This window comes from Microcaecilia unicolor, chromosome 1, assembly GCF_901765095.1.
Source record: "Microcaecilia unicolor chromosome 1, aMicUni1.1, whole genome shotgun sequence".
Lineage (NCBI taxonomy): Eukaryota > Metazoa > Chordata > Amphibia > Gymnophiona > Siphonopidae > Microcaecilia > Microcaecilia unicolor.
In genome coordinates this window covers 214,676,099-214,698,870 of record NC_044031.1, presented here as the reverse complement: position 1 = coordinate 214,698,870, position 22,772 = coordinate 214,676,099, and the positions used below count along the sequence as shown (strand labels likewise).

At 38.3% G+C, this 22,772-nt stretch overlaps 1 protein-coding gene across 6 annotated transcripts in view; it reads left to right on the top strand.

The window, feature by feature from the left end:
- The window catches only part of SEPTIN7 (septin 7), a 266,068-nt gene that overhangs the window by 206,062 nt on the left and 37,234 nt on the right, over positions 1 to 22,772 (top strand). For 5 of the 6 annotated variants that reach the window (XM_030204223.1, XM_030204206.1, XM_030204215.1 and 2 more), the window contains one exon: positions 6,547 to 6,567. The exons of the other annotated variant lie outside the window; for it this stretch is intronic. In XM_030204223.1, the coding sequence (XP_030060083.1) occupies positions 6,547 to 6,567 (21 nt within the window). The remainder of the gene's footprint in view (positions 1 to 6,546; positions 6,568 to 22,772) is intronic. 6 annotated transcript variants of the gene reach the window in all.

The window sequence follows — 22,772 nt, the reverse complement described above, 5'->3', positions numbered from 1 at the left end:
CTTATAGACATTTCAAACTGTTTGTTGTTCGTATTTACATCCTGCTCAGTACTTGACAGTATTAATTTGCAATCTTTTGTCTGATTTTTATTTTTATTTAATGACACCTGATCTACTCTGGTCTCTTTTGCAACCTCACTATCAGGATACCTTATCTTCCCTGTTTTGGTGATATCTTTGAAAGATACCTTACCCCGAACCATGCGCTTTTGAGTCGAACATGGGGGCATGAAATTGATTTGGAATTGTGTTCTGTTTTCAACCACTGTAGGTTATTGCAGCACTTCACATGTGCCACTTGCTGGAGATCATCCCAGATAAGGCGGTACTTGCTATCTGAATCTTTTCAGTGGGACCGTTTGCAAGCATCATGTCCTACTATATTTCACTTATCACTGTATCTGAAAGAGAATCTGGGTGAAATATTGGAAGCCTTCTGGTCATCTGATGAGACCTGAGGGACAAACTGTGAAGTGAATGAAAAAATGAGTTGCAGCCATATTATAGAGACTCCTTGCATTACTACGAAGTCTAGGGAACATGCCATGAGGTTACTCCGTAGTTCATTTGCAGCAAATTGGAGAAAACAAAATTATAATATTTCAGAATTTGTCCAAGGATGTGATAAAAGCAGTTAGTGTAGCTGAAATAGTCCATAAATTAAGGTAGACGGGGAAAAGTCTGCAAATTAACTCGGTTAATCAATTAATTTTTGGGATCCTGCAACGTACTTATGACCTAGAATGGGATTAATTTTTACATATACCAAGCCTCCAGTGTATGCAAACGTATCACATGCATATTCATTGTGGATATCCTGGAAAGTTGACTGGCTGTGGGGTCTCCAGGACAGGTTTGGGAAGCCCTGCAGTAGGTAGTTCTTATGTAAAAGGATGAAAGTACTTTGAAGTATTATGTTAATGTATCTCTTTACGTTTTGGGTGCAGGTAGTGATAATTATATAGCAGTCATATATTGCATTCCTTTATTTATATCTTGTAATTTCAAGATTTTATTGTTAGCTGTTTCCCCAACTATGTGGATTAGATGTATTGGGGGGGGGGGGGGGGGAATTTATTATTTTTATTTATTTATGACATTTTTACTCCACATTAGCCCGAGAGTCTCGGGTTCAATGCGCCTTACCTAACAAAATGAATGATGCATATTTAAAATTGTATAAACAGATTATGTGTACAGTAAATAATGCTATAACATTGGCTTTGTAAAACAAATATCACATATGTGGTGAATTAGCCTGGATGCAAGTGTAGATAGAGAAGATTAAATCATAATTAAGTTTGTAAACAAAGAAGTGAAGATGAATAAATATGGGTACAATTAAATATGGGTACAATTAGAGCTAGATAGGATTAGGGAGGAAAGAAGAAGTGAAATAATTGTATGGATGGATAATGTTCAAATGGAATTCTTTGTTTTCTGAAAGGCTAACTTGAAAAAGAGTTTTCAGTAGGTTTCTGAAGGACAGGTAATCATCTGTGCATTTAATTGTTTTTGGTACAGAATTCCAAATTTTAGTACCTTGATATGAGAAACTGGCATTCCTACAAATAGGGAAATGCAGAATGAGAGATTCCCTGGATGATGATGCAGCATTACATGGGGGTAATCCAGTGAGATTGTTCATATATGATGGAGCAGAACTATACAGATTTTGGTGAATATAAACACAGAACTTGAAAGATATTCTATCTTTTATTGGTAACCAGTGTAGGTTATATAGACGAGGAGTTGCTTTGGCGAAGCAAGGTGATCTACATATGAGGCGTGCAGTGGTATTTTGAGCAGTTTGTAATTTTTTGATAAGGCCGTCTTTATTTCCTGCATAAATGGAGTTGCAGTAGTCGAAAGTACTAGGGATTGAACCAAAGTATGAAAGACTGAGTTAGTGAAAAAAGGTCTTAATCTCATTAATTTCCAAAGTGAATTAAAGACACTTGAGACCACCTTAGAAACCTTAGTTTCAAGGGTAAGGAATTGATCAATCGTGATTCCTAATATTTTCATTGATGAGTCAAGGGGATCATCAATGTTCTCTAATGTAAAATTATTCAGATTTATAGGGTAGTTACTATTAGAAATGTTGTTTTGTTCAGTATTGAGTTTTAATTTAAAATTAGATGCCAAAGATTCCATTAATTTGATGCCTAATTTGATCAAGTTCGTTATTTTGTATAATTCTTTAGAGAATGGATTATAAATGGTGACGATAGTGTCGTAAATGAATGATGATAGACCAATTATTTCTAGTAGGTTACCTAGGTTGTTCATCATGATAATGATCAGGATGGGGGACAGAGGAGAACCTTGAGGTACTCCACAATCAGGAGACCATGTTGAAGAAATTGCACCTGATTGTTTGACTTGATATGATCTGGACTTTAGAAAACCAGAGAACCATTTCAGGACAGCTCCATAGATTCCATAATGGTCGAGGATATTTGGAAGAATATTATGGTCAACAGTGTCAAAGGTACTAGATATATCAAACTGAAGTATTAATATTTTGTTGCCAATACTCAGTTCTCTTCTGAAGTTGGCTAAGAGGGTGGTAAGAACAGTTTCAGTAGTATAAGAGGGTCTAAAACCGGATTGTGAGCTGTGCAAGATGGAATGGATTGGAGATACTCCATTAATTGTTGCGTGACAAGTCCTTCCATAACTTTAGAGGAATTGAGGCCATTGGTTTATAATTGGAGACTATACTTAAGCTTGCTTGGATATTCTTTTGTATGGGAGTAAATGTAATGCCATTTTGAGGGGTAACAGACCCTGAGATAGCATCAGAGTAAGATTTGAGTGTAAGTAACTGATGAGTAGATTAGGAGCTGATCTGAGTAGGTAACTAGGGCATGTGTCAAATAGGCATTGTGATTTTGTATATTTGAGTAGGGTGTGACTACCTGATCAATAGTAATTGGGTGAGAAGCAGACCAAGATCTGTCTGCATGAGAACAAGATGGTAATTGATTCTGGAGGTTGAGGAAGTAATCAATTGATGTAAGAAAGTTATTTAGCTCTAGTCTGATTTTAGTTATTTTCTGTTCAAAATATGTCGCCAATTGGTTTGTAGTTGGAGTGAGTTCTATTGCAGTTGATGCTGGCTGAGTGTTCAGTAGACTATTTACTAAGAAGCAAAGGCGTATCTGGACTTCGGCGGGAGGGGGGGGCCAGAGCCAGAGTGAGGGGGCACATTTTAACCCCCCCCCCTCCCGCTGCCAACCCTCCCCTGCCACCGGCACCTACTTTTGCTGGTGGGGGACCCCAACCCCTGCCAGCTGAGGTCCTCTCTTCCGTTGCAGCAAAGCTTCCTTCAGTTTCAAATTCTGAGTCTGATGCCCTGCACGTTGTTCGTGCACGACGTCAGACTCAGAACAGGAAGCTTTGCTGCAACGGAAGAGAGGACCTCGGCTGGCGGGGGTTGGGGTCCCCCGCCAGCAAAGATAGGTGACAGCGGGAGGGGGGGTGGAGAGGGTCGTCGGCAGGGGGTCCAGGCCCAAATCTACGGGGGCCCAGGCCCCCATGGCCCCATGCAGATACGCCCCTGCTAAGTAGTTTCCTTGGGTTGACTTTTGTATCACCTTTGAGCTTGGAGTAGTAGGAAGTTTTTGCTTTGGTAATCATGTTTTTGTGTGTTTTTAGGGGCTTTTTTTTTCCCATTTAATCCATTGTTCAGTGGATTTATTTTTGGCCCAGATTCTTGTTTCCTGCAATTGCATTTTATTTGTAGAAGATCTAATTTAAACCAGGGGGATAATTATTTAGGATGAGACTTGTTTGTTATAGGTGCAAGTTTGTCAAGGACTGTTTTACTAATATCATTCCACTGATGGATGAAATTAGTAAATGGGTTTGAGGTGAATGATTTGCTGAATTGTTCATTAGACCAGAATTAGAGTGTGTCAATTTTGCCTCTAGTTTTGAAGAAATGTAACGTATTCGTAGATTTTGAACAATTGTTAATTTCTTTCCAGTTTTAGTTTAAAAGAGAGGCTATAGTGGTCTGAACAGGGTACTGGAGTTTACCGTGATTCAGATATAAAAAAAGTTGGGTAAATAAATTGTATAGCTAAAATGTCTGATTTATCTAGAATTATTGTATCTTTGTTTTTCTTCTATGTTTCTTCATTTCTTTTCTTTGATATTTACATGTTCTGTATGTAAAAAAAAAAAAAAAAAGAAAGAAATCCAAAAACTGCAAATCTGAGCTGTGATGTCTTGAACACAGTATCATTCTCATAACTTTGCTCAAATCCTTGACCTCTCTTCAGAGGTTTCAGAGGTTGCATTTATCTGTGCACAATGTCCCCTCTTCACACTGTTAATTTCTTTAATACACATTTCAGCCATTTCTCTGCAACATTTCTAACAAAATTGTAAGTTTTATGTTAAACTGTACCCTGCTGTACACTCCTTGGGTGAATCTCTTCATAATGGTGGTTAATAAATCCCAATCAATAAATAATCCCTTTCATCCTTATTTTTTCATCATCACTTTTCTAATTGTTTACATTGCACTTATGTCATTGGGGGTCACTTTCTCAAATGCTTCTACCAACCCTTTATTTCTTTCAACTACCCTTTCATTGATGGTCTCTTCCCCTTTTTATTTTTTTTATTTCAGGAAAATACAACTCCTATATAAGGAAAGGTTAAAGAGGTTAGGGCTCTTCAGATTGGAACAGAGACTGCTGAGGGAAGATATGATTGAGGTCTACAAAATCCTGAATGGTGTAGGACGAGTAGAAGTGAATCAAATTTTTTGTTTTGAACTTTTTCAAGAAGTACAAAGACCGGGGGAAACTCGATGAAACGGGAAAATATTTTTTCATTCAATGAATAGTTAAGCTCTGGAACATGTTGCAGGAGGATGTGGTATCAGCAGTTAGAGTATCTGAGTTTAAGAAAGGTTTGGACAAGTTCCTGGAGAAAGTGTCCATAGTCTGTTATTGAGGCAGACATGGGGAAGCCACTGCTTGCCCTGGGATTGTTAGCATGGAATCTTGTTAGTATTTGGGTTTCTGCCAGATAATTGTGACCTGGATTGGCTGCTGTTAGGAACAGGATATTGGGCTAGATGGACCATTGGTCTGATCTAGTATGGCTATTCTTATGTCATCTCTTTCACGTACCCATCCTCACACCGTTCTAGTTAAAGATCTTCTCCCCTACCCCATTTCCTCTATGCAAAAGCATTTTAACAGAATGATGTGAATAGGGTACTAGCGTAATCAGTGTAGTTTAACAACTTCATTCTCTCATGTATTAGTTCCCTGCAGAAAGCTAGAACTCACTTATGGGCCTGTCTGTGGGTTCCTCTTCTACCTGTATGAAACCCAAATCATGAGTAGTTTCTACCAAGATGCTTTCATGTTTCTATTATAACATTTCAAAACACACATTAAAATCTAAAACTATTAGTAACAATAACAGACATACCATTAATAAAATTCTTTCATCAGATCATTTCCTTTCACGGTACCCTATAAACTAGCAATATATTTAAATCCCCGTTATCCTGCCCACAACACTCTGATCCTGTTATCTACTGAATTTGTTTTCTATAACAAATCTTACCAATTCCTTAAAAATCGCATGTGTGCCTTGCCCCTCCTGTTTACTCTGATGTCCCTGACTATAACTTGTTTCTGGTCATACCTGGTTTTCAATCACTTCATCTCCTTCCCATAACCATATTATGATTCCTATTTATATCTTTTAGTTAGGTTCGCTGTTTTACAAAGTTGTTTTAAGATAATTGTAAAATTGGGGTTTTTAAAAAAATGACTATGCTTGAACTGCAAATAGTTTTCTCTCCTGGAATTATATTAGCAGCTGATGGGGTACATAACTGCCCACCTTACCCACTGTAAAGAAGAAATAGATATTAATCCAGAAATTATGTGCTTATATAGCTATAAGAATTTGGTATTAAGGTTTTTATATTTTGGGGGTTCTTTGATAGCATTAGATCTTTAAAATGTTCTGTTGGTTTTTGCATGTTGCCTTAATCTCGATTAAGGTTTTGTAATGCATTTGTACTGTTCTTAAAGTGACACTTGTCATTGCGTGCCATAATATTTTGTTGCCATATCTTTAGAAGAATGGCACTGATTAAGTGTAGGTAGTAAATGAGACTGGTGGTTGTTTATTGTGGTGCTTTTAGTATATACGTGAGGCTTCCAGTTTGATAAAAAAAAATATATATATATATATATTTCTACCAAGTAATAATAACTTGCATGTCCTTTTGAGAGCTATAGTAGAAGCACTTTTACATCACTGTTAAGATTAATACAAGCCACTGCCCAGTCTAGCTTATCGATTTTCAAAATAAAAACAATCTGCTTTAACCAATGTAAGTTTGTTTTATAAGGAAGATCTTGCTTTCAGAATTCATTTATTAATCTCATTAAGCTTTAAAAATTACAAGTCACGGTAAATGTGCTTTTTTAAATCACTTTTTATTTTTTTGTTTTAGTTTTTTGTTTAAGCATGCTAAGTCTCTGTATTTTTGTTTTTTAGATTTGACACAGTTGAAGGCATGTAAGTGGTCATTTAAGTTATTCAGACCTAAGCAATAATTCTAGTTTTAATGTTCCTACAAAAATAAACTTAAGTATTTGCTTTTCATCTTTTTTTTTCTTAGTTTGTTCCAACAATACTACTCATTAAGTAAATTATTGAAAAATCTATAAAACAAATTCCTATTGAAAAAGTGTTGCAGCATAGAATTGCTATGCATGGCACTTAAATTTGTTTGTTAGCCTCCTGGTTAATGCTTTAGTGTTTGAAAAGTCATATTCATTCCATTCAAACTTTTATTTTTGATTTGATATCTAAAAACAATTATAGCTTAGAGATTTAGCAGTTTGAAACTAATCTAAGAATCTCATGCAAGTGTGGAGAATCATAAGGGAATGGAATGAATTTGTCAAATTTACACAAAATTTTAAAATCTGTTCCAGTTTGATTTGGTCCAGAGGGTTTTACGTTGCATATGGTTTGCAGAGGCTAGTTAGACTGTGTGAAATCATATCATTTTACTCCATGTCTTCAAGAATTAGAAAATGAAATTGATGCCTTAAGATTTGGCAATTGAGCTCATATAGCTAAAATAGCTATTATTTGGTATTTTGGGAACAAACTTGTATAGCTCCTTTTTATTTTAAGAAGTTTTTAGCAGTCAGTAAAATGGACCACATTGAAAAGAACTCAAAAGATGACTGAGCACAGTTTTAGTATACTCTAAACACACTTTTCAGTTGCTGTTATGACATGGTGAAAAGGATTCTTGGATCTTCAACTGTGTGGGTTTTTGTTGTTGTTTTTTTTTTTTTTTTTAAACATGCATTATATTTTATTTACCAAGTTCTCACAATGACACAGTTGCTTGTTCATAATTGTCATGATCTTTAGGTTGGAAATAAAGGGTTTTTTTTTTTTTTTTTAGTTTCTAAGAGCAATCTGTATTGTGAACACATTTGCTATATAGTTCTGATACTAGATATTCTTCCCTTTATATATATATATATGCGCGTTTTCCTTAGTGTCCTTAAGGAAAAAGCATTTATAGAAGGGTGAGAGTATCGTCAAGTCCAAGACTTGTGGTTATATCTGTCAACCAACTGGTGCTGATAGAAAATACAGAACTATGTGCTCTGCCTTTATTAGGGTACTGTGCATCTTCTTAAGCTTAGTATTTCTGTCTCCAGTAGGTAGAAGATGGATCTCTGCATATCTCCTAAGTTGATCTGTTGAAGCCTCTCCTGGTCCAGTGAATTTGCTGGGACAGTTGAACTGGAGAAACAGCAATTATGAATAGCCCTTGTCTGGTCAAGGAATACCCAGGGAAACCTGGATCCTTTCCCCATTCCCTGACACCCGCACCTCCCCCCCCTTACACACACACAGACCTTTCTTGTCAACATTTGGTGGAAAGGAACAGTTCTGAATGGGTGTTGCAACAGCTGCAACATTTGGTCTGTGTAGGCAGGATGTCTAGCACAGAAATTTCATCTCGACAGCTCACTTCTGAGCTAAAGCTCCCTTAGCCAGTTTTGCTCTCCTGTGGGGAAGCCGGGCATTGAGTGTTGGGATGCCAGGTTTTCTTGCCTGTGTTGCTATGAGCGTGGTCTCGGGCAGAAAGTGGAGATTCTTCAGGGCCAGCCCATGTGTCCTGACTGCTTTGATGACAGATTTATTCATGCATGCTTCTGCCCCAGATTTAAGCACCCAGGAGGCAAAGGGCTTGACTCTAGAGATCTTGGAGGTGTGGCCCATCCACTCTATCTAAATTTTGTTCTTTTAATGCACCGAGCTTATTTGCTGAAAAGAGCTCAGCCCTCTCAGGAGTTGCCGTCTGCTTCTGGGGAGTCTCAGGACCTCTAAGCTGCAAGGCAGTTGTGGTTCGGGCAGTTGGACAGCTGGAGTTCGGAGTCTTTGTTGTCACTTATGCTCTCTGAGCAAGCTCCTTCATTAGCTTCTAGGCATTCTGGTCTCAAGGTTCCTTTAGAGGAAGGTGAACTCCCTGTTGGTGAGGCTTTTTCTCAAATAGGAGTTTCCTGTGCTATTTTCTAAATCCCTGGAGGTTTTGGATCATCAGGATTCACATCCAAGAATTCTGCAAATGCCCTCTAAAGTAAGCCAGGGAAGCAACCTGGACCTTTAACATAACAGCTAAGCCCTTTTTGAAACCATCCTGCAAAAAGGCTAGACTGTGTGCCATCATAGCACAAAAGGAGAAAGGGTTCTTCCCAAACATCAGCTGTCAGCCTCCAGACTCTAGCATATGTTGACAAAGTGGAAAATGGCCTGGCTTGCAGCAGGTTAGTTATGGCATCATTAGAGTAACCTTTACACCTCAGCCTTGACCTTTCAAGAGCCAAGGTGTAAGATCAAAGGGAGACGGGTCTTCCACCCAGGAGTCTACCTTAAGTCTTTGGTGGCAAGAGATAGAGTGGACATAGGCAAAGTGACATGGAAACTTACCTCCAGGGAATCTCACCCTGCTGTGATTTAGCTCTTGGATTGCCTGGTGCATCAGAGAGATTCTGGAGGATTTCCTTGTGCTCTGGAGAATGGGATCTCCTGGCGTGCTGGCTGCCTCCTGGGTGGTGGAGGGAGAAAGATCCAAAACTTCCAGGGATTTAGAAAGTAGCACAGAAAGCTCCTATTTTTTGAAGGGTGTCAGCCACCTTTGGCCTTCTCTTCTAGCAGTCTGCTCACAGTGGAATCTTAACCTTGTCCTCCCGTTGTAGCTTCCTCTGAGCCCCTCAAGAGACTAACATTTAAGGATCTCACCTTGAAGGTGGTGTTCTTGCTAGCCATTATTTTTACTCGGAAGAGTATTGGAAATGCAGGCCATCGTTTGCAGGGATCCATGTACTTGCTTTACAGAAGCAGGAGTGTCTATTCTTACTGTACCTTCCTTTCTCCCAAAAATACTCTGTTCCATTTGAACCACCAGCACCTTGTGCTGGGGGAGAGGATTATGGTAAGAATTTTGAATCTTTGAGGCTTGGTATTTAGAAGTGACCACTGAATTTCTTAAGTCTGTCAGGCTGCTCTTTTTAGGGAGTCAGGGCAGGATGAGGCAGCCTCCTAGGCTAAAATTGCTCAGTGGATTAATGAATTGATGTCTTCAACTTATCTTCTGGTTGGCAAGGGGCTGCCTTCAGTGCTATGGGTACATTCCACAAGCAGTGTTTCTACTTCCTGCGTAGAACTTCGATCAGTCTCGCCATTGTACATTTGCAAAGCAGCAACCTGATTTTCACTGCACACCTTTTTGAGGCATTGTAGTTCGGACGCAGCATCCAGAGCCAAAGCTAACTTTAGCATGAATGATACTTCTAGATACCCATCTGAACATATCAAAAATTACTTCATGGAAGAGAAGGTGAAGCAGATAGGCATGCAGCAGGTGGTGGTCGCGACAATACTTCCTGTCAAGGGTAAAGGCCAAGGCAGAGAATCTCGCACCCTGGAGATAAATGCAAAGCTGCACCAATGGTGTCATCGAGAGTGTTTTGGCCTCCTGACCAAGGGATGATTTTCCAAGGGCTGCTGCACATAGATGGTCTTTATCAAAGAAAGTTTTTTCAGCAGCAGACTCCAATCCACCAAAACCAGATATTGGGCCCTAGGTAAACATATATTTGTGAACCCTCTACTGGGATTTCCCCTTTCTCCTTCACCCTCGCCCCCCTCCTCCCCAACATTTCACATTTCCAGAAGTAGCACATTATGGAACATGAAGCACTGATTTAACTTGGTAATATCAGGGACTACAAATAACACACTGAATTGGGTTATATGTTTAACCACCGGATTGGCCAAAAAGTCTTCCTCCTGGAGCTGGGTATCCTAGGCAACTCTGCAGCAGTGAGCCAAGAACCAAAGAAGTTACAGAAGTCATTGTCGTCATCCTCTACCACTGATATAAACGAGAGGTTCCAAGGGACAATATATATCTCAGTGCTGATTTTGTGATTACCAACAAAGATCTTGATGAAGTCATAACAAGGCTGATCTGTGAAAATCCTTTCACACTCAAGGAAATTGGAATGATGTCAAGAGTAAGCTTTTAAGGCAATTTGTCTGGAATTATTTTTTCCTTTTAATGATTAGTAGTAGTAGATATTCTCGGAATCCATGAATCATCTCTTTCATTCAGATGGAACCTTTTTGATAATTTTCTTATTTCGGTTTCATCAAATGTTAAATGCTTCTGGATGTCCTCTGACCACTGTTTGCTATCAAGCACTTTAGCCCATTTAGGTAGATCAACTTCTTCATGATCAAGCAGTCACTTTGCTATACAGATTTTCAGACTTTCATAAAACACATTTGGTCAGATTGAAGGGTCATCTTTCCTATCTTTTTGGTGTAAGGCAATCTCTTTGAATATAGCAGTAATGTATGTTTTGTAGTGAGATCCAGGATTTTGTTTTCTGTCTCCAAAAATTTGAACGAGACTTTTAATTTTGTTTTTTGCTCTGTATAGATCCATATTACGTCCTTGTAGATCTAGGCTTAGTTCAAATTGTGTGATACACTTCAAAAACTATCTTAAATCTAACACAAATTCTACTGATGCAATCTTCCTTAGCATACCTTTATACATGCTCTGTCTTTTTTTCCTGTCACTGGTACAATCCGTATTAGCTTCTTTAAAATGAAGTACCAATGCTTCATAATCCTGCCATACTGCAGAAACAGATTGAAAACTAGATGTTACCCAGCGAGTGCTTAAAATCTTCACAAAATCTCCACAGTTTTCAAAACCTGAATTTCCAGTTTATTTGAACACAATTGTAATTCTCTACCATTTTTTGGTGAAGCGTGGTACAGCAGGTTCAGCTTATCAATGAATGTTTAGAATTTATTTTTTTCCTGAAACAGCTTTTACAGCATCATGGACTGACAATTCTTTTTTTTTTTTTAAATCATTTATTTATAATTTTTTCATTTTACAAGGATCACTTGCAAAACAGTAAAACAGAGATGATTGTACATTAAAACAATATTTGAAGAAAACAATCTCAACAAGATAAATGGATTTTGTACAATCTTTCTCTTTCTTAGACCTCAAAATAAATAGGGAGAGTGAAACAAGACAAGGAGATCAATTTAAGCAACAGCAAACAAAGAAAACGTGGTATTAACCCGATTATCCCCAGTTATTATTTATCTAAATCATTTTTCCACATTGATCATCTGGTTGGTTTCTTCAAGACCATAACGGTGCATAGTCCATCAATTTCATTGGAAACATACTTATTGTCCAATATTAGTGAAAGTAATACACCTGATTTCATTTTTTTTCCCTTTTAAAACCAGAAATTGTTTAACAATACAAACCCTTGAATCTCCAATCCAATTCCCGCTGATTAAAGTAATCCCAGTTTCACAGGCTTCACTCCTTTTGAATTAATATATTAAGAGGAATCATTTCAGAGGAAAAAAAAACATTAGGAGGACTGACAATTCTAATCTGTGATTAGCACAGTACCATTACTAGAATTGAAGGAAATTTTGTCTCTTAGCAATTTCTCAACTCCACCACGAGCCACCAACATTACATTTGCTCTATCACAAGCAACAGAAACCAAATAATCCTGCAGATATTCCTCTGTCATACCAAAGACTGGAGGTGGTGAAGCAATAAACAGAACATCCCTTTTGCTGTTACATCTTGTAATTCAATGAAATCAAGAAATAAATTTACTGGTGCAGGCATTCCGCAATCTGTGATAAATACCCGGACATACGGAATCAATATAGAATTCTGACCGAGGATTGTTCCTTCATCAATTATTAATGATATTTTACTTTTAGAATTTACAATATTTTGAACCAAGTTTTTTTCTTATTTTACTATTAATATGATTAACAGTGTTGATGTGCACATTTGTAGAGTGAAGTATGTGGCCTATGTAAAGACTGTTAAGTTCCTGTATGTCTATTTTGGCTTCAAAATTATTAAAGGACTGGTTCTTCTTCACCACTTTGTAAGCTTTGCAAAAGTTTTTGGCAGTTACCTGTCTCATGACCAAGGGATTTTATACATACATTCTCTAGCACCGCTTTGTTCGCTTTTGCAAGCATTCTCGAAGCAGCTTCAAGGGATGAACTTTCCTTGTAGCCAAATAATTTCTTCTGTAGGGATGTTGACTGCTGCTGTTGTGTTTCACCAAAATAAGTAATTTCATTATTGGCCCATGCATTCAGTATTTTCTCTTTTTTTTTTTTTTTTTTTCTCAACACCAAGCATTCCAACTTTTTGTCATGGCCTACAACCAAGTTTTATTTTGTTAGAAAATAAAAATTTTTATTTTATTTTGTATAGAAAGCCAGTCATATTTTTGGCAAATTTTTTTTGTTTGTTTTTGAAGTCCAACAAGTAGGCCAATGATTGTCATTATTTTGTTCTTCAGTACAAGACAGCGACGATGAAGCAGGTGCTTTCAGGCTCATTGATTCCTTTTTCATTATCTCATTTCCTTTTACTAGGAGATGAAAAATAACTTGTGATTTTTCATTGTAAATAATTTCTGTAAGCTGTTACAGCTCCATTATACTCAAATGACAACAAACCAGACTAGCACACAGACCAGAAAGTAGAACAGTCTTGCCAAATCAGAAACACAATGCCATCAAAATCTCAGAACCTAACAAACCTCAAATATCATAAACACACTAACTCCTGATTCAGTACCAAAGGTTCTATTTTAGTTGGATTTAACAACATACTCTATTCGTTCACTCCCTCCATCCAATACTTGACAACATACCCCTCAGTAATTGGCCTTTGGACTGACTCCATCCTGTTTATATCTCTTTGAAGGGAAAGGAAAGGCTGATGCCAGGCTACTCGGAAAGTAACCTGTGGAATTACTTCTTCACTGAAAGGGTAGTAAATTTGTGGAATGGCCTTCCGGTGGAGGAGGTGGATTTGAAAATTATGTGAATTCCATAAAGCTTGGGACAAGTACATAGTATCTTTAAGGGATGGAAAGGGAGAGTAGGTGGCATGGATGGGCAGACTGGGTGACTGAGAAGACAGAATCTGAGAAATGATAGGATTCTCAGCCCTGGCTGTTCCAGCTCACAAAGCACTTGAACAGGGTTTGAGGGGATGTGGTTGCAGCTCAGATGGAGGAACATTTTCCAAGCTCTTTACCCCACAAATTTCAGTATGACAGTAATTCAAACATGATTAGACTGAAGAAATGCTGAAGGACCTTGTGAGAGTGGGGAACTGGGCATCTAAAAGGCTGATGAAATTTTATGTGAGCAATACTGTAGCATCCTCATCTCAGTATGCAGCAATGATCAAAACAGCAAATAGAAATATTTTAGGAAGTCTGTGTGGAATTCAAGAATGTGTGGGATAAATGGTCACTGAACTAATATAAAATGGAATACCATCCACCCCTATAGCCCAGAATCAACCCTAACCTTCCTCATCCACCCCCCCCCCCCCCTTCCATCTCTGTAGCCCAGCATCAGACCTACTCTTCCCACTCCTCCCTGTAGTTTAGCATCAGCCCAGCCATATCCCCTTACTATCCCCCATAGTCTATCTCCTCTGCCCTTCCCAATCTCCTCCCCCCCTGTTATCTCTGTGCCCCCCGTGTCTACATATCCACCATAATCACCCCATTCCCATTCATCTCCTCGTCCATTCCCATTCTCTGTCTTCTCCCAGGCCCATTCCTCTTACCTTGCTTGCACTTACAGTACACTGGGTCAGTTTCTGAAGGGTGGGAAGTGACTTGTGCAGGTGGGGGGGGGGGGGGGCACTGTAGCAGAGTATGTTCAACACTCCCTCTTTCTCTTTCGGAAGGATCCTCAGGGCTGGCTGTGCTGCCTGGAGCCTTGGGCTTGCTTCCTTCTCAGCCTTGATGCTGTGTTGGGGGGGGGGGGGGGGTCGGCAGTCTTCTCCGGAGCCTCAGGCTTTCCTCTTTGAGCCCTGGTTCTCAGTTCCTCTTAAGGCTGACTGGCTGTGCTGGAGCCTCAGACTTCCTACCCTGGCCTGAACCATCCTCCCTGGTATGTGTGGGGGAAGGGGGGGCAGGGTGCTGCAGCAAAAGCAGCCTCAGCAGGTCAAGGATGTTATGTGGTATTGGTCAGCTGCTGCAAGCGAGAAGCTTTGGAGCCAGATTTGGAGGGAGCGATGGTGAGCACAGTTCTCCTGACGACACTCTCTCTCTCTCTCTCTTTATTTATTTATTTATTTATTTATTTATTTATTTATTTATTTTAAATTTCAAGCAAACGCTTGTACAGAAAAGTAGTTCAATACAACATTGTTTCTACAAAGAAAATTAGCAAGAAAAAAAATGAATTCACATCACATCATTGAGATTCATTACATATTATGTTTTTAACATTCTCAAGTCCACAATCTATGATTCAAGATTTAGAAACGTGGAAAGCTGAAGAATAACATATGAAAAAAAAAGAAAAGATGAAACTATGTAGTTACAAGAGAGATTACTTTTTCAGGACAGGACTATTAGGTCTCACTTTCAATTCTCTTGGTTACCAAAAACTCAGTGAGATGTGTAGGTTCAAGAAAACATATTTTGTTGAGTGAAATCTAACTATACATTTACAAGGATAATACAGAAAAAAGGAAGCTCCCATCTGTAAGACTCCAGGTCTACTTAAAAGAAACTGGCGTCTTCTTTTTTTGGGCCTCTTTTGTCACATCTGGAAAAAGCCTTATCTTTAATCCAAAGAAATCCTTATTCCTATTTTTAAAGAAGTCTCATCATCCACACTTTGATTGCTACTGTTGTCTTAACACCTGACAATGTAGAGCGAATAACTTTTTCTGAGTCAGAGATCTCTTAAAGTGCAGACACATCCAAAGGGGAATCTGAGATCTCTTGTGATCCTGCCAATTTCACAGGAAGATAATATATCTGTGAAAAGATGACGACACTCTCTCAATTGCAGCAGGTCACAGGGCAGGACACTGGTGTCACAACACGCACATGCCATAGATCAGGTTGCTTTTGTGTTGGGTCTGGCTGCCAGTCAGTGAGAGGGAAATATTGCTGCTTGCCCATGGAGCCGCTCAGTGGGAGACTCGGACTTTTGTGGGAGATGACCTGCCAGAGCAGGAGTCTCCTGCTAAAAGAAAGTAAAAAATAAAAAAAAAGGTGTCAGTACAAAAAAAGCCCTGGACATGATATAGATGTTTAAATGCCTTCATTGCATAAATGCGTAGGATGTGAATCGTTCTGAATTGAAAGGAAGCTCTGGAACGAGAGGGCATAAGATGAAGACAGACTCAGCAGTTATCTAAAGAAATATTTCTTCATGGAGAAGGTGTTCAATGCGTGGAATGGTGTTCCGGTGGAGAGGACGACTATCTGAATTCAAGGAAGTCTGGGACAAGTACGTAGGTTCTTGGGAGAGGAATGAATAGTAGCTTGGTATAGATGGGCAGACTGGATAGGCCATACGGTCATATCTGCCTGCAATTTCCTATGTTTCTATGGTAGCTCAAGCAGGAGTGGCGGAATCCTTCCCATTGTAGGTACAGCTTTGAAACATCCCGTATGTGGACTGGTGTGGTTTGGATGCTAAGGAAGGAGAAATTAGTTTACTTTCTAATTTTCTTTTCTTTAGTCTTACCGGACCAGTCCAGCTACCTGCCCTGATTTATTGTACCAGAGTCTAAGCTTCTGGATACAGACATCTTGGCGTTGAAGATTCATTTTGGTTTTAATAGTTTGTCAGGTTGTTTAATGACAGTTTGTGTTCCTACTGCTTTCAAAAAAAAAAAAGACGCAGGGAAAGAGTATGAAGATGTAGTTTCTTCAACCATGAGAGGTTCCACTACATTATCAAAATATTGAGCTTAAGGATCTGCACAGTGCCGATTAAGAGCAGAGCACATAGTTCTATGTTTACAGTTTTTTCCTACTGGTCAATGGATATAACACACAAGTCTTCGAGTGGTCTGGTAAGACGAAAGGGAAGAAAATTAGCAGATAAAGCCTAATTTCTCCTTCCTTTATATTCCACTTCCAGTTTGTAGCAATACTAGTATTTAGTAGTATTTAGTATTGCCTCAGGTATAAACTTAGATTGTGAGCCCTCCTGAGACAGAGAAATATCCAGTGTACCTGAATGTAACTCAACTTGAGCTACTACTGAAAAAGGTGTGAGCAAAATCTAAATAAAATAAATTTAGGTTTTTATTTTTGGAGCAGTTGGGTTTAAGGGTATATTCAGGTAGTAAATGTTAAGTATATGTCTTGTATATATTGATAACAAAAGGCATTTGTTACTGCGTGGTGGTTGATTTTTGTATCTAAGATTTTTCTATCAATATTTCACCTAACCTAAAATTCTGTATATCATGAGAGGCATTCATCATTTGTTTTATGAAGGTTTTTCTGCTTTGGATTTTATATGTACCATTTTTTTAAATTCATTTTGTTGCTTCATTTTTGATGCGTTAGAATAATCCATGCAGTGATTCCTGTTACATAATTTCTGTGTGTTGCAGACTCTAGCTCCTTCAGGTACCAAAAAATACAAAATATAGGTTTGTTATATCGGAGTGAATAAGTTGGAGAATACTGAACTCTGCATACTTCTAGAACAGTTTCTTTATTTCCAAAATATGCAATTCTGTGAACTGAAAATTGGGGAAGGGGTAGAAATATATAGTAGACTTGTACAAAATATAATAGATGTAATCTAAACACAGATATTGAACATACCTTGCAGAAAAAAATGTATTGTGGCAGTCTAATCATCACTTACCAATATTTAACTGTTTTGTGAATGGAGTAATTACATGATCAATCTCTAAAAGTCCTACTTTTCAAATCTGTATTGATCTATTAAAACAAAATCACTATTGATGTTGCATAAATTAATTTGTCCTCCTTTCTAGATCAGATTTCTGGGAAATGTGATTCTTTACCTCTTTTTTGCCCATCATACTCGACTTGTTTAATGGTGTGGCAAAATTTAATGCATAGATTTATAATGGACACTTTTAAAGGTAATAAATAGAAATAAATCAAAACATAGAAAAGAAAATAAGATGATACCTTCTTTTGATTATCTTCCAGAGGAACACTTCAGATTGGAAATAAGCAAATGTTGACAAATATCAGAATATAAAATGACAGGCATTCCAATGATAGTCTTACTGGAAAAGGGAAGGGTAGGTTAGGTAAGAAACAGAGAGAGACATATGGCAGATAAGAGAGTGACAAAGCAGTAGAATTTTATGGTTTATATTAGGATAGAAAGCCCAAATATTTTTCAAGTCCAGTCTGTGGGAACATTCTACATGCTACCTAAAATCCATAAATCTGGAAACTCTAGCAGGCCAATCATATCTGGCATTGGCACACTTACAGAGGAAATATTTGGACTTACAGAGGGGATTCTAAACTTTTTGTGTACAAGACAAACAGCTTCATACATGACACACAGAGGAAATATTTGGATTTATAGAGGGGATTCTTAAACCTTTTGTGTACATGACAATTGGCTTCATACAAGACACCACAGACTTACTAAACAAACTTAAAAAAAAAAAAAAAAAAAAACACCAAGCAGCTACCACCGGATACTCTTCTGGTCACAATGGATGTAAAAGCAGTATACAGCAACATTCCCCGTGCAGATAGCATAGCTGCATGTGATACATTCCTAAAAACATCTACCCTGGACCACCAGTATCACCTGAAACAATTAAAATATTAATTAAATGTATTCTAACACAGCTATTTCCATTTTAACAATGATATCTATCTGTAAATCATGGGCACCAGAATGGCACCCCCAATATGCTAACCTCTTCATGGCAGAACTGGAAGAGACGTTTTTAAATATATCTCAAACTAAACTCTTAAAATACTACCAGTATATTGATGATATTTTCATGATTTGGACTTAGGGAGAAGAGATTCTCGAACAATTTTACAGTTCTTTCAGTACATACCATCCTATAATAAAATTGGCTACTCCCCAGAAAGTCAACTTTCTAGACGCCACAGTTTCCATCAGCAGTGGCTACGTACAAACATCAATATACAAGAAACCTACAGACAGATGCAGCTATCTCCACAACTCTAACTTCACATACAAAAATATTCATTATACACAGCCAAGCCACACGATACCACCGTATTTGCTCTAATCCAGGAGACAAAACTAAACATCTCAAAATCCTGACTGATTCCTTCAAACAAAAAGGCTACAACCTCAAAATAGTCTCCAAGAATATTGCTTCTTCCCTTAAAATGCAGAGAAAACCTACTGCAGTACAAAGAGAAGAAACCCACTGAGAGAATCGCTCTTGTAGAGATTTACAATCCAGTGCTAGAAAAATACTCCAGGAGGATGACGTACTGAAAGAGATATTCCCAGCCTCACCAGTGCTGGCCATCTGACAGCCACCTAATTTGAAGCAGAAATTAGTGAAAAGCAGACTCCAACTAGAAGCTCTAAAAGAGGAGAATGGCACATGCCCTTGCAATATTCCCAGCTGCAAACTATGCCAACACATTTCACAGGATCCTACAGTCACTCGCATAGGAAAAATATTCAGAATAAGGGGTCATTCACATGCTTATCCTCCAATGTGGTATACATCATTCAATGCAAAAAGTGTGAAGGGATGCTATATTGGAGAAACAAGCTAGATGTTAGACTTGGCTCAATTTACACAGACACACTATTAAACACTCCAGTGCCAACCAGGATGCCACCTCTGAGACAGCACTTTACAAAACCAGAACATTGAATCTGTGATCTTATGCTAAGAACACTGAAAGGAAATCTTAAGACAATCCAGGAATGCAAGACCTTTTGAAGTCAAAATGATGAAATATTTTGACACCCACCAAACAGGGCTTAACAAAGATTTGATCTTTTTATCCCACTGTAAACCATAAAATTCTACTGCTTAGTCACTTTTATCTGCCATACATCTCTCTCTCTCTCATCCACCCAGCTTTCCCTGTTTCTTACCTAACCTACCTCTTCCTTTTCCTATGAGACTGTTATTGGAATGCCTCTGTTTCACTTTATATTCTAATATTTGTCAACATTTGCTTATTTCCGATCTGAAGAAGGGCTACCTTTGAAAGCTAATCAAAAGATGTATCTTATTTTCTTTTCTCTGTTTTGATTTATTTATAGTACATTTATACCCCACATTTTCCCACAAAAATGGGCACAATGTGGCTTACAAAATTACATAAAGTTACTTATCAATGAGGGTATTGACTGAATAACTGTTTGAAACAAGTTCAGTCAAGAGGAAGAAAGTGTGGACTGAGTGCTGCAGTTGGGATAAGCCTAATAAAATAAAAAAAGTTGAATTTTTTTTGAGTTTTCAAGCTCATGACAATGTTCAAGATACTTGGGTTCAACAAAATGAATCTGTAGCTACTTTATATCCATGGTCCTTGCACCAGTTTTTAAAGGTATCTTTTGAATGAAAAATGACGCAAGTAGATTTGAAAATGCATTTTTTTCCTCCCTGACTTGTCCTGTCCCCCTGAAAATGCTGCCCCAGCCCCCTTAATGGAGCTGAAAGTGTGTATTGTGGAATCCTGTTCATATTGTTAGCCAGACTTAGGGTGAGCAATTTTGACAGCCCTCTCACCCAGGGAAATTAGTACTTATCCAGGTAAATGGCTTTTGAAAATTGCTGATCCCAAGCACTTATTTGTACAAGAGTTGAGGAATTCATGTTGACATAATTTTTAAACTAAAGATTTCAGAAAATACATTTGCCCTTAGAATTATTCAGCCAGATCATTCTGTGAAGTGTTATTTTTCATTGTACATTCCTTATCTTCCTACTAGACCAGTCTGAACCAATGGGTTGTGTTCTTTCCCAACCAGCAGTTAGAAGTATCAATACTGACCTTTTCCAGTAATATCACTGGTATAAGGGTCTGTTGTAGGCTAAAAACATCAGTATATTCTGCATCCATGAGAAGGTGAGGTTGTCTGGTGCACTGTTAGTAAGTGAGGTATACCTGATTCTCTGGCTAGCAGACCATGGTCTGCACCAAGGGCCCTAGGTCTGTGGGCCAGTTGCTCCTAGAGTTTGGACCAAGGTCCTTGCTCCATTTGTCAGATTTGCAGGAGTCTCCTTGTCCTGAGCTTCAGCCCAGGGGCTCCAGCTCTCTGGGTAGTCTGGCACAGGTACCCACATAACTTCCGGCAGAGGTTTGTAGGTTCTCCTCTACCCCTCTGCTCCCTGAGCCCCAGCGGGGGGGGGGGGGGGGGGGGGGGGGGGGGGGGGGGGGGGGGGGGAAGCAAATATTTGAGCGGTTTTCTAACTTTATTCTCTTGGTTTGTCTAAGGGAATAAAAGTTCTTGGGAGGGGGACATGAAAAGCAACAAGCAAGACTGTAGCCCTATGTAGCATGGCTTTGGGGTGGGGAATGTTCTGACATTTCTTTTGGTATGAGGCATAATTAGAAATCGGGGAAAAGTTAGAAAATTCCAACAAACAGTTGAGAGCTTCCGTGAGCACAGCTAGGACGCCATCTTGCTCCTCCCCCCCCCTAAGTGCCCCTTTTAACCATCGGTCATCTAGTGGTCCAACTGATTCTTTTGCCGTATTCTTGCTTTTAATATACCTAAAAAAAAAAGTTTTTACTATGTGTTTTTTGCCTGCAACACAATCTTCTTTTCAAAGTCTCTTTGCCTTCCTTATCAGTGCTTTGCACTTGACTTGCCATTCCTTATGCTGTTTCCCATTATTTTTAGTTGGATCCTTCCATATTCTGAAGGATTTTCTTTTAGCTCTAATAGCTTCCTTCACCTCATTGTTTAATCATGTCGGCTGTCGTTTGGCCTTCTTTCTTCCTTTTTAAATACATGGAATATGCCTGGGCTTCCAGTATGGTACTTTAGAACAGCTTGATGTAAAGTTTTGACCTTTGCAGCTGCTCCTCTAAGTTTTTTTGTTTGGTTGGTTTTTTTTTTTTTGTTTGTTTTTTTTAATCATTCTATCATAGTCTCCTTTTTGAAAGTTAAATGCTAGTGTATTGGATTTCCTGTGTATACTTTAGAGCTGATATCAAATCTGATCTTAATATGATTACTGTTATCACGTGACCCCAGCACTATTACCTCCAGCACCATTACCTCCTGCACCAGATCATGCACTCCACTAAAGACTAGGTCTAGAATCTTTCCCCTCTTGGTTCCTGAACCAGCTGCTCCATAAAGCAGTCATTGATTTCATCAAGAAATTTTACCTCCCTAGCATGCTCTGATGTTACATTTACCCAGTCAATAACAGGGTAATGGAAATTACCCATTATTATTGTATTGCCCAGTTTGTTAGCCTCCCTAATTTCTGATAACATTTCTATATCAGTTCATCCTGGCCAGGTGGAAGGTAGTACACTCCCATCAGTATCATTTTCCCCTTTATATGTGGAATTTCTATACATAGGGATTCTAAGATGTGTTTAGTGTCCTGCAGATTTTTTTAGTCTATTTGATTCAAGGCCCCCCTTAACACACAATGCTACCCTTCCACAATTTGGTCCTCTCTATCACTGTGAATTAATTTGTACCCTGGTATGACAATGTCCCACTGATTATCTTCCTTTCACCAGGTCTCAGAGATATATATCTATATCTATATATATCTATATATATCTATATATATATATATATATATATATGTATATATATATGCCTATTATATCTATATTTTCATTTAGTGCGATATATTCTAACTCTCCCATCTTATTTCTTAGGCTTCTGGCATTTGCATATAAATATTTCAAACAATGTTTGTTGTTCTTCACAGATAGCTCAACAGTTGACAGTGATAATTATTATTATTATTTATTGCATTTGTATCCCACATTTTCCCACCTTTTTGCGGGCTCAGTGTGGATTACAATATGATATGAATAATGGAAATACAATATGTTACAACTTGGTTGTGGATTACATTGTGCAGAATTATGCGAGACAATCGAAGTATCGTTAAGAATGTAACAATGGGACATAGACATTGAAACATTGGAAGGAGACAATGGGAAGCTTAAAGGGCAGAATTAAGACACAAAGACATATGGTGTACATCTTTCTGTGAGTAAATGTATGAGTGATGTGCAATCTTGATAATCTGTCTGCTTTTTATTTAAAGACACTGGTCTACTATTCTACTATGGTCTCTATTGCAATCTCACAGTCGGGATGCCCTCTTTTGGTGATAT